Source organism: Musca autumnalis, unplaced genomic scaffold (assembly GCF_047663935.1).
Source record: "Musca autumnalis isolate F117 unplaced genomic scaffold, ASM4766393v1 scaffold_2, whole genome shotgun sequence".
Taxonomy (NCBI): Eukaryota; Metazoa; Arthropoda; class Insecta; order Diptera; family Muscidae; genus Musca; species Musca autumnalis.
In genome coordinates this window covers 45,248,624-45,262,504 of record NW_027411755.1, presented here as the reverse complement: position 1 = coordinate 45,262,504, position 13,881 = coordinate 45,248,624, and the positions used below count along the sequence as shown (strand labels likewise).

At 35.7% G+C, this 13,881-nt stretch overlaps 1 protein-coding gene across 1 annotated transcript; it reads right to left on the bottom strand.

Moving 5' to 3' along the window:
* Positions 1 to 1,726: 1,726 nt before the first annotated feature.
* On the bottom strand, positions 1,727 to 8,533 carry LOC141392764 (uncharacterized). Its single transcript, XM_073965732.1, has 3 exons — positions 8,386 to 8,533; positions 2,516 to 2,972; positions 1,727 to 2,236 (listed from the first exon to the last, which is right to left on the bottom strand). The coding sequence occupies exons 1-3, from the start codon at positions 8,448 to 8,450 to the stop codon at positions 1,808 to 1,810; spliced, it is 951 nt and encodes a 316-aa protein (XP_073821833.1). The 5' UTR covers positions 8,451 to 8,533; the 3' UTR covers positions 1,727 to 1,807.
* Positions 8,534 to 13,881: the final 5,348 nt, after the last annotated feature.

Below are 13,881 nucleotides of genomic sequence, written 5' to 3'. Positions count from 1 at the left end.
ACAATTTTGCTTAAAACAATGTGATTTTCACTTGTGTGAATGTTTCATTAATTAATTAATCTTAAAATGTTTAAAAATGTAATTATTTGTAAATAATTTCTATATAACTTGCATGTTAGAGTTTATTAAAGTAAATTCTTTTTATTGCACGGTTTACTCCGTGAATAAAAGGTATAATCAATGTAAGAATTTGCATCAAAATTGAGAAAAGAGGTTAGGGTTTGGATAGGTGTTAATTGTTTTTTTATATTTGCAGAATTATACAACACCGCATGTATTGAGCTCGATCCATCGGCAGTAAACCAAGGTAACATAACCTACAAATAATTCATCAAAACCTAAATCATCATCCTAACCTAATTTCATACCACTTCGTGTAAGTAGTCGTATAACATGCAGATTATATAATTTATGATAGACTTTGACTATTATCTTTAAATTAATCATTATTTGAGATATTTTTTTTTATAAAAAAAAATTATTTATAAGACACTAAAAGTGTAATCGATTTAAACAAACGATTTAATGAATTTCCTATTAATAAATGAATTGTATATTGTATTCAAAATGAACTAATTAGACCTTTTTATGGGAATTGTTGATAGTGATAACATGGCGGTTTAGTTGGTCTCATCAATGATTAGGGAAGTAGCTAACAGAATATCATGGACACTAGTTACTTATGTTTTATAGCGGGTGGGAACAATTTAAAAAGGTGTCCCAGCGAAAACATCACTCGCATACTCTTACAGTCTGTGATTCAAAAATTATAATATGTCAGGTACTAGTAACAAGTCTTGAAGTGGTTAATTTTTTTTTTCTCTTTGAACAGTTTAACATTACTGGTTTGGAAAGAACCTCCCCCAATCCGGCGAGCTCAGCCCGTTTCAATACCACTCAAGCACTCCAAACCGTAGTGGAAAATGCAAAAAAAATTAACAATTATTCAAACAGACTGTTACATTCTTTCTCTCTTGGCGGTTTCTCCTGGAATGACTTAAAGGAGCCATTGTGAGAAATACCAAACGATAATATATCGTTTATCTATTACAAAGATATTACTGAACACATCTTTAAAAACGATAACAAACATATTATAGATCGTTTACACTATTAAAATAAAATCGATCTTAATAAAATAGATCATACAAAACAAATTGTACATTATACAAAAAACATAAATTTTATAAAAATCATAAAAACGAACGTTAATAAATATAAATTTCAAATTAACGGAAAAAGTCTTCTAAGTTCATAACAGGGGACTTGATTAAAAAATTTATCTATGTTTATAATTTTTGGTATATAAGTTTTTTGACCTCTAAGAACCCTTAATGCAAATGTATAGCCAAATCGATTTGAAAACGTGGGTAAAACACTCAAAATCCCTGTAATCGGAGGTACGGTTACATTGGGAATATATCAAAACATGGAACGATATAGTCCATCTTCTAACTTGACCTGCCTGCGAAGAAAAGAAATATTGCTAGAATTTCAGCGTTCTATCTCAATGTTTGTGATTACCACAAACGGACGGACATGCATACATCGATCCAGAATTTTACGCTGAGCAAGAATATTTTTTGTTGGGTCACAAATGATTACTTCAATGCGGTACATACGGAAGGAAAAACAAATTTAATATACCCTCCATACTATGATAGAGGGTATAAGAATATATTTGATTATAAACCTAGAACTCCTGAGGATATAATAATACAAAATATCCAGTTTTTGGCAATCTATTTCTTATTATTTGCAAAAATAAATATTTCATAAGAAATTGTTTAAGAATTACAAAAAGAAATTAATCTTTAAATAAATAAATTGATGTTGGTTTAACATCGGCACTCATCTGTGATATAATGTGATACTTCTGTTGCCATGTAAGTAGCTTTGAGACACCAGGTCCAGAAACAAAATCTTTAATTTTCATTTTAGCGAAATTAACATATGAAAGTAGTTTTTCAAGTAATTCCAAAGATCTCTCTTCGATTAGCAGTTCATCTTCCTGTTCTTCATTTGTAGTTGTGGCGGACTTTTGTGTAGATTCCTTGGTATCCAATAGTTGCTGGGGTATTAGATTGTTATCTGTCAAATATGTATCTATTGCTTCAAATATGGGCAAATGTGTGTTGACATCGCTTATGTTCGATACAATGTATTTCATGAACGCTTGTGGCTTCAACTTATTGAGATAACGCGAGTGTAGGAGAAACGGAAATTTCTTTAGTTCCTGCAAAGAAAAATAAATTTTTACACAAATTCAGGGAATAAACGAAGACATACATAAACATTTAAACTTGATTCTGAATCTAAATATTGCTTGCTTGTATGTACAACTTAAGCTGAGTTGACACAAAACAACTGCCACAGAGAGGGAATGACAGCTGTGCGTTGTTGTGTGTTTCAGCATGAAAGTTCAAATAATTGAACTTTTCGGAAACAAAGCTCAACAGTGCCACCACAGCCCAAACGTTTGTTTGTGTGTGTGTTTTTGACATTATGTACTCACTCTTATAGCATCATCGAAGAGCTCTTCATCATCAAGTTCCACAGCAGCACCAAAAATACTTATCAAATCTGACCGAATACCATCCACTATGAGTCTCCTTAGATGTTCAATGCATAACTTTGGTATGCTCCTAATCATATATTTATCACATAACTTATATAAATCAATAGTATCGTTAGTATTTAGTTCATCAACTTCTGTCCGGGCATCACGCAGATTGTACAAAATGAGACGCAAATTGCGAAATGCTCGTGGATTGTCATCGGGTAAATTAATGTCGGAACAATTGGCTTCTAAAAAATGTCCCGATAGCATTGATTCAAATACTTCCGAATTCAAGATGAACATAAACTTGTGACCCAATATTGTTACAGGCTCGCCAAGATTTGCACCGACAATAAATTTGCAATCAACTGTACAGGCATTCCTTACTTTGACTTCCAAATTTGCAGGTAAGCTATAAAGAAAGTGAGAAGGATTAATAAAACAAAAAATAATCAGACAGTAAAAATAATAAAAAAAAAAACATGTAAAAAATTTAAGTTCGGACAAGAAAATTTTAGATACATTTTCTGACCACTAGGAACACTAAATCTCAAATTATAGCTAATTCGGTATGAAAATGTTGATAAACATGTCTACATACTTGAAACCCGTCGGTACCGTTACAGAGGGGTTACACCAGAATATGGACCTATGTCCACAACTTGTGTTCGATAAGTTTCTAGACCACTAGGAACCCTAAAAGACAAATCATAGGTAAATCGGTTTGAAATTGTAGCTAAAAACGTGAAAATATCGAAAATCGGACGGTACAGTTATATAGGGGGCTATACCTAAACATGGACCTAAGTTGACGGTTTAAGTAGATATACTTTGTACCATTGGGAACCCCAAACCTGAAATTACAGATTGTTCGGTCAAAAATTTAGTTAAAATCCTACCAAAACATGTTGACAGTTTTTGGTGGAGATATTTTGTCAAATTACAGGTAGTACGGTTGAGCTAATATCCTCAAAATACCGATAATCGGGAGGTACCGTTATATGGGGGCCGTACCAAAACATGGACCTATGTTGACGGTTTTCGGTGGAGATGTTTTGTGACCACTGGGAACCCAAACGTGAAATTACAGATAGTTCGGTAAAAATGTAGTTAAAATCCTCAAAATAACGAAAATCGGGAGGTACCGTTATATGGGGGCTATACCAAAAAGTGTTCCGATATAGTCCATCTATGGAAAAAAAAGCTGACTCTGTAAAGAAAACAGCCTCCCATTCAGTTTTCGTGTTTTTAGTTAATGATCCAAATAAAAAGTACATACAACCTGTTGCACATTCAGTTATGGTAATTCTGACAGAATAAGCAAATACACCCAGGCCTTGTTTTTCACAATTTGTTTGAATCTGACCTACCTTCTAGATTATTGTACTATGTGAGTTACTGAATATGTTCAAAAGTTTGTTTCATCACAATCAAGGCGAATTTAACAAGGTGATCCAATAGTTGACGTTAGGTTGTAGTCTTCATTTGCTGTCAATTTTTTTTTGCGCGAAATATCCACAAAAGTTAGAAGAAAACGTTAAAATATTATTCGCGAAGCTTAAACAAAGATGTTGTACACAGATATTTTTTATAGAAACGAAATATTTGTTATTTATTTTTGATTAAAAATATGTTTTGACAGCAAATGAAGACATAGGTTGCTATTATTGTATCACCTTCTTTCTTACACCATGATCACATTGTTGTAATAAGTATAAATTATAAATAGATCTGTTCCAGAACTAAAAAGTTTTACAATTTTTACCACTTTTACACATTTTGCGTTCCCGTACACAAAATTTATATGAAAATCGTTTACGACTTTTACAACTTTTACCACTTTATAATGTACGGGAACAGGCCAAAAGTTGTAATAACAATTTTCATTTCGACTGAATTTTAATGGGTATTAAATATTTTGTCAAATTATTCAAAACAATACACATACCTATGTACATATACAATTTGTGTATACTGATTTGAAACCAACCCAATCTGTTTTATTATACGCATCGGAAACATGGACAATAAAGGCGATCGATGAAAGAAAACTAGAATCATTTGAAATCGAAAAATACTAAAAATACCGTGGACAGATCGCATAAGAAATGACGAGGTACTTAGAAGAATGAATCAAGATCGCCAACTCCTTAAGGCAGTTAAAAATAGAAAAGTGCCATACCTGGGACATATCATCAGAAATGATAAATATATTTTTTACAAAAAAATTATCCAAGGAACACTTGATAAAAAAACATGTAGAGAAAGAAAAGAAGTTTCTTGGCTGAAAAATATTCTGACATGGACCGGACATCAAAATGAAAGAAGTTTATTGGATACCGCTAAAAATAGATATCTATATTTATAAAAATCCATTTTTTGTTAAACATAAGAAAAATTGTAAATCAACAAATAATCTGTAATTAATATATGATCGCATATATCCGAACCACGGATGCGCAAATAAAGAAGAAAAAATATAAAATACAAACAAGTATAAACCATATGGACCATGGGGGTACCTAAGATCATTGCATTGCTCTGTTCCAGAACCTGCAAGAAGCTACTATTTTTTACAACGATAACATTTTTTCATGGCACAATTACCCAGGTAGTGGCATCGTAAAATGTTGAATATGTTATGTCAAAATTTTTCTTATGTTGTTGGGGAAATTACAACAAAAATTTTTTTTTTTTTTATAAAGGGATTTGACTTTTCATATTCGATCAGCTGGTGTGATACCACCACCTGGTTGTTCTGCCATGCATTTTTTCCTTTATGTTACCGAAAAAATAATAAAAATTAGGGACCAAATTGAGTTGAAGCATTGAGCTCGGATAAAATTAAAATTTTTTCTATATAGCCGGCCTTTGGCCGGGGATTTAAGTTTTTCTCCTATGGACAGGGGCCAATCTAGGGAACGGGAACAACATTTTCTTTTAAATTAAAATTTTTCTCTAAAACGCGAAAAATGAATGGGATGCTAAGTTTTCTTTACAGAGTCAAAAGTTTGTTTCATCACAATGTTGTAATAAATATAAACAATAAATGTTGTAATAACAATTTTCATTTCGACTGAATTTTAATATGTATAAAATATTTTGTCATATTTTTCAAAACCATACACATATGTTCTGTTCCAGGACCAATTTTTTACTACGATAGCATTTTTTCCTTTATATTATCGGAAAAAATAGTAAAAACAAGTAAAAAAGTGTCAGTCGGCTTTGTCGACAGATATATATACCCTCAGCCAATGTGAAGTGGAGTATTCAGGTCGAATATATTTAAGGTATCTTCAGAATTTTGTGGCCCTTTTTGGGCATACGAACCGACAAAAATGTGGATTAGGAATTAACTGCACTAAGACACAAATGTTGAACTTTTGTGGGGGGTACCCTTAGGGAGGACCGATATGGCTCATTTTAGAAGTTAAACTAAATTTTGACAAAATATTAGGAGATCCAAAGTTTGGACCAAATTGGTTGCCCCATTAAAGTGATATCGTCCTAGCATTTTAGTGACATTTTTTTTAATATTGGGAACCGGAAGTTGTGGACCGGTATTGCCCCATGAAACTAAGTTTGGATATAATATGATGAAGACCAAATGTTGGACCAAATCGGTTGAACAGTTCGAGAGTTATCGTGCTCTCCGACCGCCACATACGGTGATATAGGGGTTTTTTACACCTTTCGGGCTGTTATCCCAAGAAATATGGACTTGCCCTAAAAAACTTTTACCGTCGTAATGGGGGTAGCGAATGCAAATAGCTTCAAGAAAAATTAAAGTGATTCGAGAGCATTTCTTAAAGTGAACTTATCCGAAATTTTGTGTGAAAGGTACCAGAAGGAGTAGACAAATATAGTCCATATTCGAACCGGATCTATATATGGTAGATATATTAGGATGTGCAAAAAAGTATGGATTACATCGGTCACTCTCTTCAAGAGTTATCGTGCGCACAAATTTTCCGAACATTTTTTAACTTTTGTGGGGGAGGTACCTGAAGGAGTGGACCGATATGGCTTATCTTCGAATTTAATCTATGTTTGGACAAAATAATACGAAGGCCAAATTTTGGACCGAATCGGTAGATCCGTTCGAGAGTTATCTTGCGCTCCAACAACTACACACGGTGCCATAAGGGCTTTTTGCATCTTTCAGCGCTTTTCTCAGGAAGTATGGACTTGCCCCAATGAAACTTGTACCGTCGTATGGGGGCAGTGAATACAAGTTGTTGCAACAAAAATCAAAGCGATTCGAGAGCAGGTCCTAATCTGAACTTATCCGAAATTTTCTGTGGGAGGTACCCGAAGGAGTGGACCGATTGAGTCCATATTGGAACCTCATCTAAGTCTGGTAGAAATTTTACAATGTGCAAAGTGTGGATCAAATCGGTTACTTCCTTCAAGAGTTACCGTGCGCACAAATTTTCCGAACATTTTTTTTGTGGGGGAGGTACCTGAAGGAGTGGACCGATATGGCTTATCTTCGAATTTAAACTATGTTTGGACAAAATAATACGAAAGCCAAATTTTGGACCGAATCGGTTGATCCATTCGAGAGTTATCGTGCGCTCCATCCAGCCAGACAGACAGACGGACGGACATTGCTCAATCGACTCCAAATTGTCTGAAACACATTTCGTTCAAACATACTTGGGGTCTAAAACCATTATTTCGATGAGGCACATTTTGCCCGTATGAAAGTGTATATACCCTCGTTAGCATAAATGCTGAGGGTATAATTAGTAGATTCTTGCAGTACTGGAACAGACCAATACATACACAATTTGTGTATACTGATTTGAAAGAAGGTGTGTTCGTTTACTCAACAATTTGTACAAATTTGTACAAGTTCAGTAACTTCTTGTAATCGGCTAAGGTCTTTTGCATTGTACTGTAGAGTAAATGAACAACATCCAGCAACAATTTGTACAAATTTTGAGTAAACGAACACACATAGAATAAGCAAACCAATAGAAAAAATTGTAATCAGATGTTTGCTATGCCCTACCTTGTAATGATTCTACCACGGGGAACAACATTTTCTTTTAAATTAAAATTTTTCTCTAAGTGGCCGATATTTAACAAGGGAATTTTCGGGAAGTAAATAATAAATGTTATATATATTTGTGATCAGGGTAACGAGACCTACCAGCGGAAAAAATTTGGTCCCGATCCGAGCTTAATGCTTCAACTCAGCCCTTTTTAGCATCTGTCAATAGGAGCAAATCTTATTTTCGACAAAAATTGGACCAGGATGAATGTTTGGACTGGATTCGGATCCATCTGAAATTTTTATCACAGGTAGGGCTTGCAGTGCTGATCACGCCAATGTATATATCATTGGCAGGAAGTCCATACTTCCCGAGATATAGGCACCGAAAGTTCAAAAATTCCCTTGGTTTTGACGATAAGTTTAGTTTAAATCGAATTTTTTTCATATATATGATAATATATGGCCGGGGATTTAAGACTTCCTCCTATGGACAGGAACAAATCTCGGCTAACGCGAACAAAATTTTCCTTTAAATCGAAATTTTTTTATCGTCTATCCGAATCCAGTCCGTATATTCAACTTATGCCCAAAAATTTAACTGTTGAAAACTTTCTGTGGAAGAAGTTTCAAATCCAGGGCATAAGACGAGCTGACCAACTATGCTCGGATCGAATCATCACAGGTAGATCTCGCCACCCTGATCACAAATATATGTACATATATAACATTTGTTGCGGAAGTCCATACTTCCTTTGTTAAAGGGCAGTCAACTCAACTTGTTCCAAATCTAGCTACTATATTCAACTTGCTCCTTTCTTACCTTGTCTTGCTGATCGGACTATCATCTTCAGTCTTGTTAGACAATTCTTCATTTGGATTCTCCATATTATTTTATGAAATTATCCCTCCAGTAAATGGTTAAATATTGCCCTGCCCGCCAATGCTGAATTAAAATAATCTCTTACAATCCGCAATCTAGAAAAAACATTAGGACACCGAACCACATACCAAACTCTTGCCAAAAATGACGACGATTAGTCAGCAGTCACACGCGCAAAGTTGGTAGTAAAGAAAATTGAGCTTTTGGGAGAAAGCGGAGAGGAAACAGCCCCTCTATATTTTTTCCTCCCTGCTCTCGCCCAAAAACTCAGTTTTCTTTAAAGGCCTGGGTACATCAACAGCCTCGCCTGCTTGCTTCTGATAATAGAAGAAAAAAGACATAATAAAAATAAACGAATAATGGGCCAAATACATACGGTCCGTTGTGTGACGCGTTGCGCGTTGAAAACAACAACCACATACAAATTGTGTAAGTGATACCAAGTTTGTTCTTGAAGTTTTCATGTGGTTTAGTAACGCAACGCTCAACGCGCCGTATGTACAGCGTCCTTAAGGTAGAAACACAATGAAATACGCCGCTTTTTCACGCTCAGTTTCATGTAAAAGACTAAAGGCCAAATACTATCTAATTCCAATGAATTAGGCAGCATTTGAATTAGGTAGTGCTTGGCCATTAATCTTTTACATGAAACTGAGCGCGAAAAAGCTGCGTATTTCATTCTGTTCACACCTATAAGGCCCCCGCACATACTTACTCACTTAAGGCCTACGTACATAAGCTGCCTCGCCTGGTTGCCTTGCTTGCTTCCGATAAAATAATAAAAAAGAAAAGGGCAACCCAGTTCGAAATTGGCTCGGCCTCCTTTTAGCGCTCGGCACATACGGTGCGTTGTGCGTTGCGTTACAACAACCACATGAAAAAAGTGTAAGTGAAGCCAAGTTTTTTGAAAAACAACAACATGGCTGACGCATTAAAGTTAAACATAATTTAACTGTTTTGGGACAACGCGTGTCCCAACGTGTCACTAAACGGACCGTATGTGCCGAGGGCTTTATTCTTTTGTTTTCATTATGTCAGAAATAAAGCAGGAAAGCAAGGCAACCAGGCAAAGCAGCTTATGTACGTAGGCCTTTACACATTTTTCATGTGGTTTTTGTTATTAAAGCGCTCGGCACATACGGTACGTTGAGCGTTACGTTACAACAACCACATGAAAAAAGTGTAAGTGATGCCAAGTTTTTTGAAAAACAAAAATGTGGCTGACGCATTAAAGTTAAACATAATTTAACTGTTTTGGGACAACGCGTGTCCCAACGTGTCACAAAACGGACCGTATGTGCCGGGGCCATAAAGCCCTCGGCACATACGGTCCGTTTAGTGACACGTTGGGACAAGGGTTGTCCCAAAACAGTTAAATTATGTTTAACTTCAATGCGTCAGCCATGATGTTGTTTTTCAAAAAACTTGGCTTCACTTACACTCTTTTCATGTGGTTGTTGTAACGCAACGCTAAACGCACCGTATGTGCCGAACGCTTAACGCGCGACTCACAACGGACCGTATGTGCCCGGTCCATTAAAGAAGGCCGAGCAAATTTCGAACTGAATTGCCCTTTCCTTCTATAAGCTGAAAACACATCCAACGTTTGAGTAAAGTTTTGTGTCATTTCTGGTAAAAGAATAAAGAAAATTTAAAACTTGGCAGCACTTTGTCTTTTATTCATCTACCACAAAATTTTTCTCAAACGTTGGATGTGTTTTCATCATTATTCATTTATTTTTGTTAGGCCAATGCCTAAATACGTCCGTATTCCCAAAGCGTTTGTGGTGAAAAAAGTAGAACACCTGTATTCTTATGAATACTACAGAAATACTTCGAGTGTATTTTATTTCAAGTTGAAAAAATTCAACTCTGACAGAACGTATAATATGTTTTGTATATATGTACGTGTATGGGCCAAACCTATAGCTCTGCGTGTTGCCCAATGGCCCCGGCACATACGGTCCGTTGTGCGTCGCGCGTTGATAACAACAACCACATGAAAAAAGTGTAAGTGATGCCAAGTTTGTTCTTAAAGTTTTCATGTGGTTGTTGTAACGCGACGCTCTACGCGCCGTATGTGCCGGGGCTACAAGAGCGCTGTTTTGGTAGGATGGTGAATTATTAAGCCCTAAACACATCCAATGTTTGAGTAAAGTTTTGTGTCATTTTTGGTAGCAGAATAAAGACAAATTTAAACTTGGCAGCACTTTGTCTTTTATTCATCTATCATAAATGACAAAAAAACTTTACTCAAACGTTGGACGTGTTTTCAGCTTTATAGCACGTCGCGTTGAATATTAGGTATAGGCGTTATGTCAGAAATTAAAGAGGAACGCAAGACAATCAAGACCTGGGTACATAAGCTACTTCGCCTGCTTGTCTTGTTTGCTTCTGATAAAAGAATAAAGAAGGCCAAGCAAATTTCAAACTAAATGCCTCGCCACATAAGAAGCATGGCATTCTTGCTTAAGTCATATCTGATAAATGACTAAAGACCAAGTTCGACCTAATAAAAAGATTTCTGAATCAAATTTGAATTAGGTCGAACTTGGTATTTATTCATTTACCAGATATGACTTAAATTGTAAATCAACAAATAATCTGTAATTATTATATGATCGCATATATCCGAACCACGGATGCGCAAATAAAGAAGAAAAAATATAAAATACAAACAAGTATAAACCATATGGACCATGGGGGTACCCAAGATCATTGCATTACTCTTTTCCAGAACCTGCAAGAAGCTACTATTTTTTTACAACGATATCATTTTTTCATGGCACAATTGCCCAGGTAGTGGCATCGTAAAATGTTATGTCAAAACTTTTCTTATGTTGTTGGGAATATTACAACAAAAATTATTTTTTTATAAAGGGATTTGACTTTTCATATTCGATCAGCTGGTGTGATACCACCACCTGGTTGTTCTGCCATGCATTTTTTCCTTTATGTTACCGAAAAAATAATAAAAATTAGGAACCAAGTTGAGTTGAAGCATTAAGCTCGGATAAAATTATAATTTTTTCTATATAGCCGGCCTTTGACCGGGGATTTAAGATTTTCTCCTATGGACAGGGGCCAATCTAGGGAACGGGAACAACATTTTCTTTTAAATTAAAATTTTTCTATAAGTAGCCGACATTTCAAAAAAAAAAAATGAATGGGATGCTAAGTTTTCTTTACAGAGTCAGCTTCTGTATATGTTCAAAAGTTTGTTTCATCACAATGTTGTAATAAATATAAACAATAAACGTTGTAATAACAATTTTCATTTCGACTGAATTTTAATATGTATAAAATATTTTGTCATATTTTTCAAAACCATACACATATGTTCTGTTCCAGGACCTGCAAGAAGCTACAATTTTTTACTACGATAGCATTTTTTCCTTTATATTATCGGAAAAAATAGTAAAAACAAGTAAAAAAGTGTCAGTCGGCTTTGCCGACAGATATATACCCTCAGCCAATGTGAAGTGGAGTTTTCACCTACGGACAGGTCGAATATATTTAAGGTATCTTCAGAATTTTGTGGCCATTTTTGGGCATTCGAACCGACAAAAATGTGGATTAGGAATTAACTGCACTAAGACACAAATGTTGAACTTTTGTGGGGGGGGGGGGGGGGGGGGGGTACCCTTAGGGAGGACCGATATGGCTCATTTTAGAAGTTAAACTAAATTTTGACAAAATATTAGGAGATCCAAAGTTTGGACCAAATTGGTTGCCCCATTAAAGTGATATCGTCCTAGCATTTTTGTGAAATTTTTTTTAAATATTGGGAACCGGAAGTTGTGGACCGGTATTGCCCCATGAAACTAAGTTTGGATATAATATGATGAATACCAAATGTTGGACCAAATCGGTTGAACAGTTCGAGAGTTATCGTGCTCTCCGACCGCCACATACGGTGATATAGGGGTTTTTTACACCTTTCGGGCTGTTGTCCCAAGAAATATGGACTTGCCCTAAAAAACTTTTACCGTCGTAATGGGGGTAGCGAATGCAAATAGCTTCAAGAAAAATTAAAGTGATTCGAGAGCATTTCTTAAAGTGAACTTATCCGAAATTTTGTGTGAAAGGTATCAGAAGGAGTAGACAAATATAGTCCATATTCGAACCGGATCTATATATGGTAGATATATTAGGATGTGCAAAAAAGTATGGATTACATCGGTCACTCTCTTCAAGAGTTATCGTGCGCACAAATTTTCCGAACATTTTTTAACTTTTGTGGGGGACGTACCTGAAGGAGTGGACCGATATGGCTTATCTTCGAATTTAATCTATGTTTGGACAAAATAATACGAAGGCCAAATTTTGGACCGAATCGGTAGATCCGTTCGAGAGTTATCTTGCGCTCCAACAACTACACACGGTGCCATAAGGGCTTTTTGCATCTTTCAGCGCTTTTCTCAGGAAGTATGGACTTGCCCCAATGAAACTTGTACCGTCGTATGGGGGCAGTGAATACAAGTTGTTGCAACAAAAATCAAAGCGATTCGAGAGCAGGTCCTAATCTGAACTTATCCGAAATTTTCTGTGGGAGGTACCCGAAGGTGTGGACCGATTGAGTCCATATTGGAACCTCATCTAAGTCTGGTAGAAATTTTACAATGTGCAAAGTGTGGATCAAATCGGTTACTTCCTTCAAGAGTTACCGTGCGCACAAATTTTCCGAACATTTTTTTTGTGGGGGAGGTACCTGAAGGAGTGGACCGATATGGCTTATCTTCGAATTTAAACTATGTTTGGACAAAATAATACGAAAGCCAAATTTTGGACCGAATCGGTTGATCCATTCGAGAGTTATCGTGCGCTCCAGCCAGCCAGACAGACAGACGGACGGACATTGCTCAATCGACTCCAAATTGTCTGAAACACATTTCGTTCAAACATACTTGGGGTCTAAAACCATTATTTCGATGAGGCACATTTTGCCCGTATGAAAGTGTATATACCCTCGTTAGCATAAATGCTGAGGGTATAATTAGTAGATTCTTGCAGTACTGGAACAGACCAATACATACACAATTTGTGTATACTGATTTGAAAGAAGGTGTGTTCGTTTACTCAACAATTTGTACAAATTTGTACAAGTTCAGTAACTTCTTGTAATCGGCTAAGGTCTTTTGCATTGTACTGTAGAGTAAATGAACAACATCCAGCAACAATTTGTACAAATTTTGAGTAAACGAACACAAATAGAATAAGCAAACCAATAGAAAAAATTGTAATCAGATGTTTGCTATGCCCTACCTTGTAATGATTCTACCACGGGGAACAACATTTTCTTTTAAATTAAAATTTTTCTCTAAGTGGCCGATATTTAACAAGGGAATTTTCGGGAAGTAAATAATAAATGTTATATATATTTGTGATCAGGGTAACGAGACCTACCAGCGGAAAAAATTTGGTCCCGATCCGAGC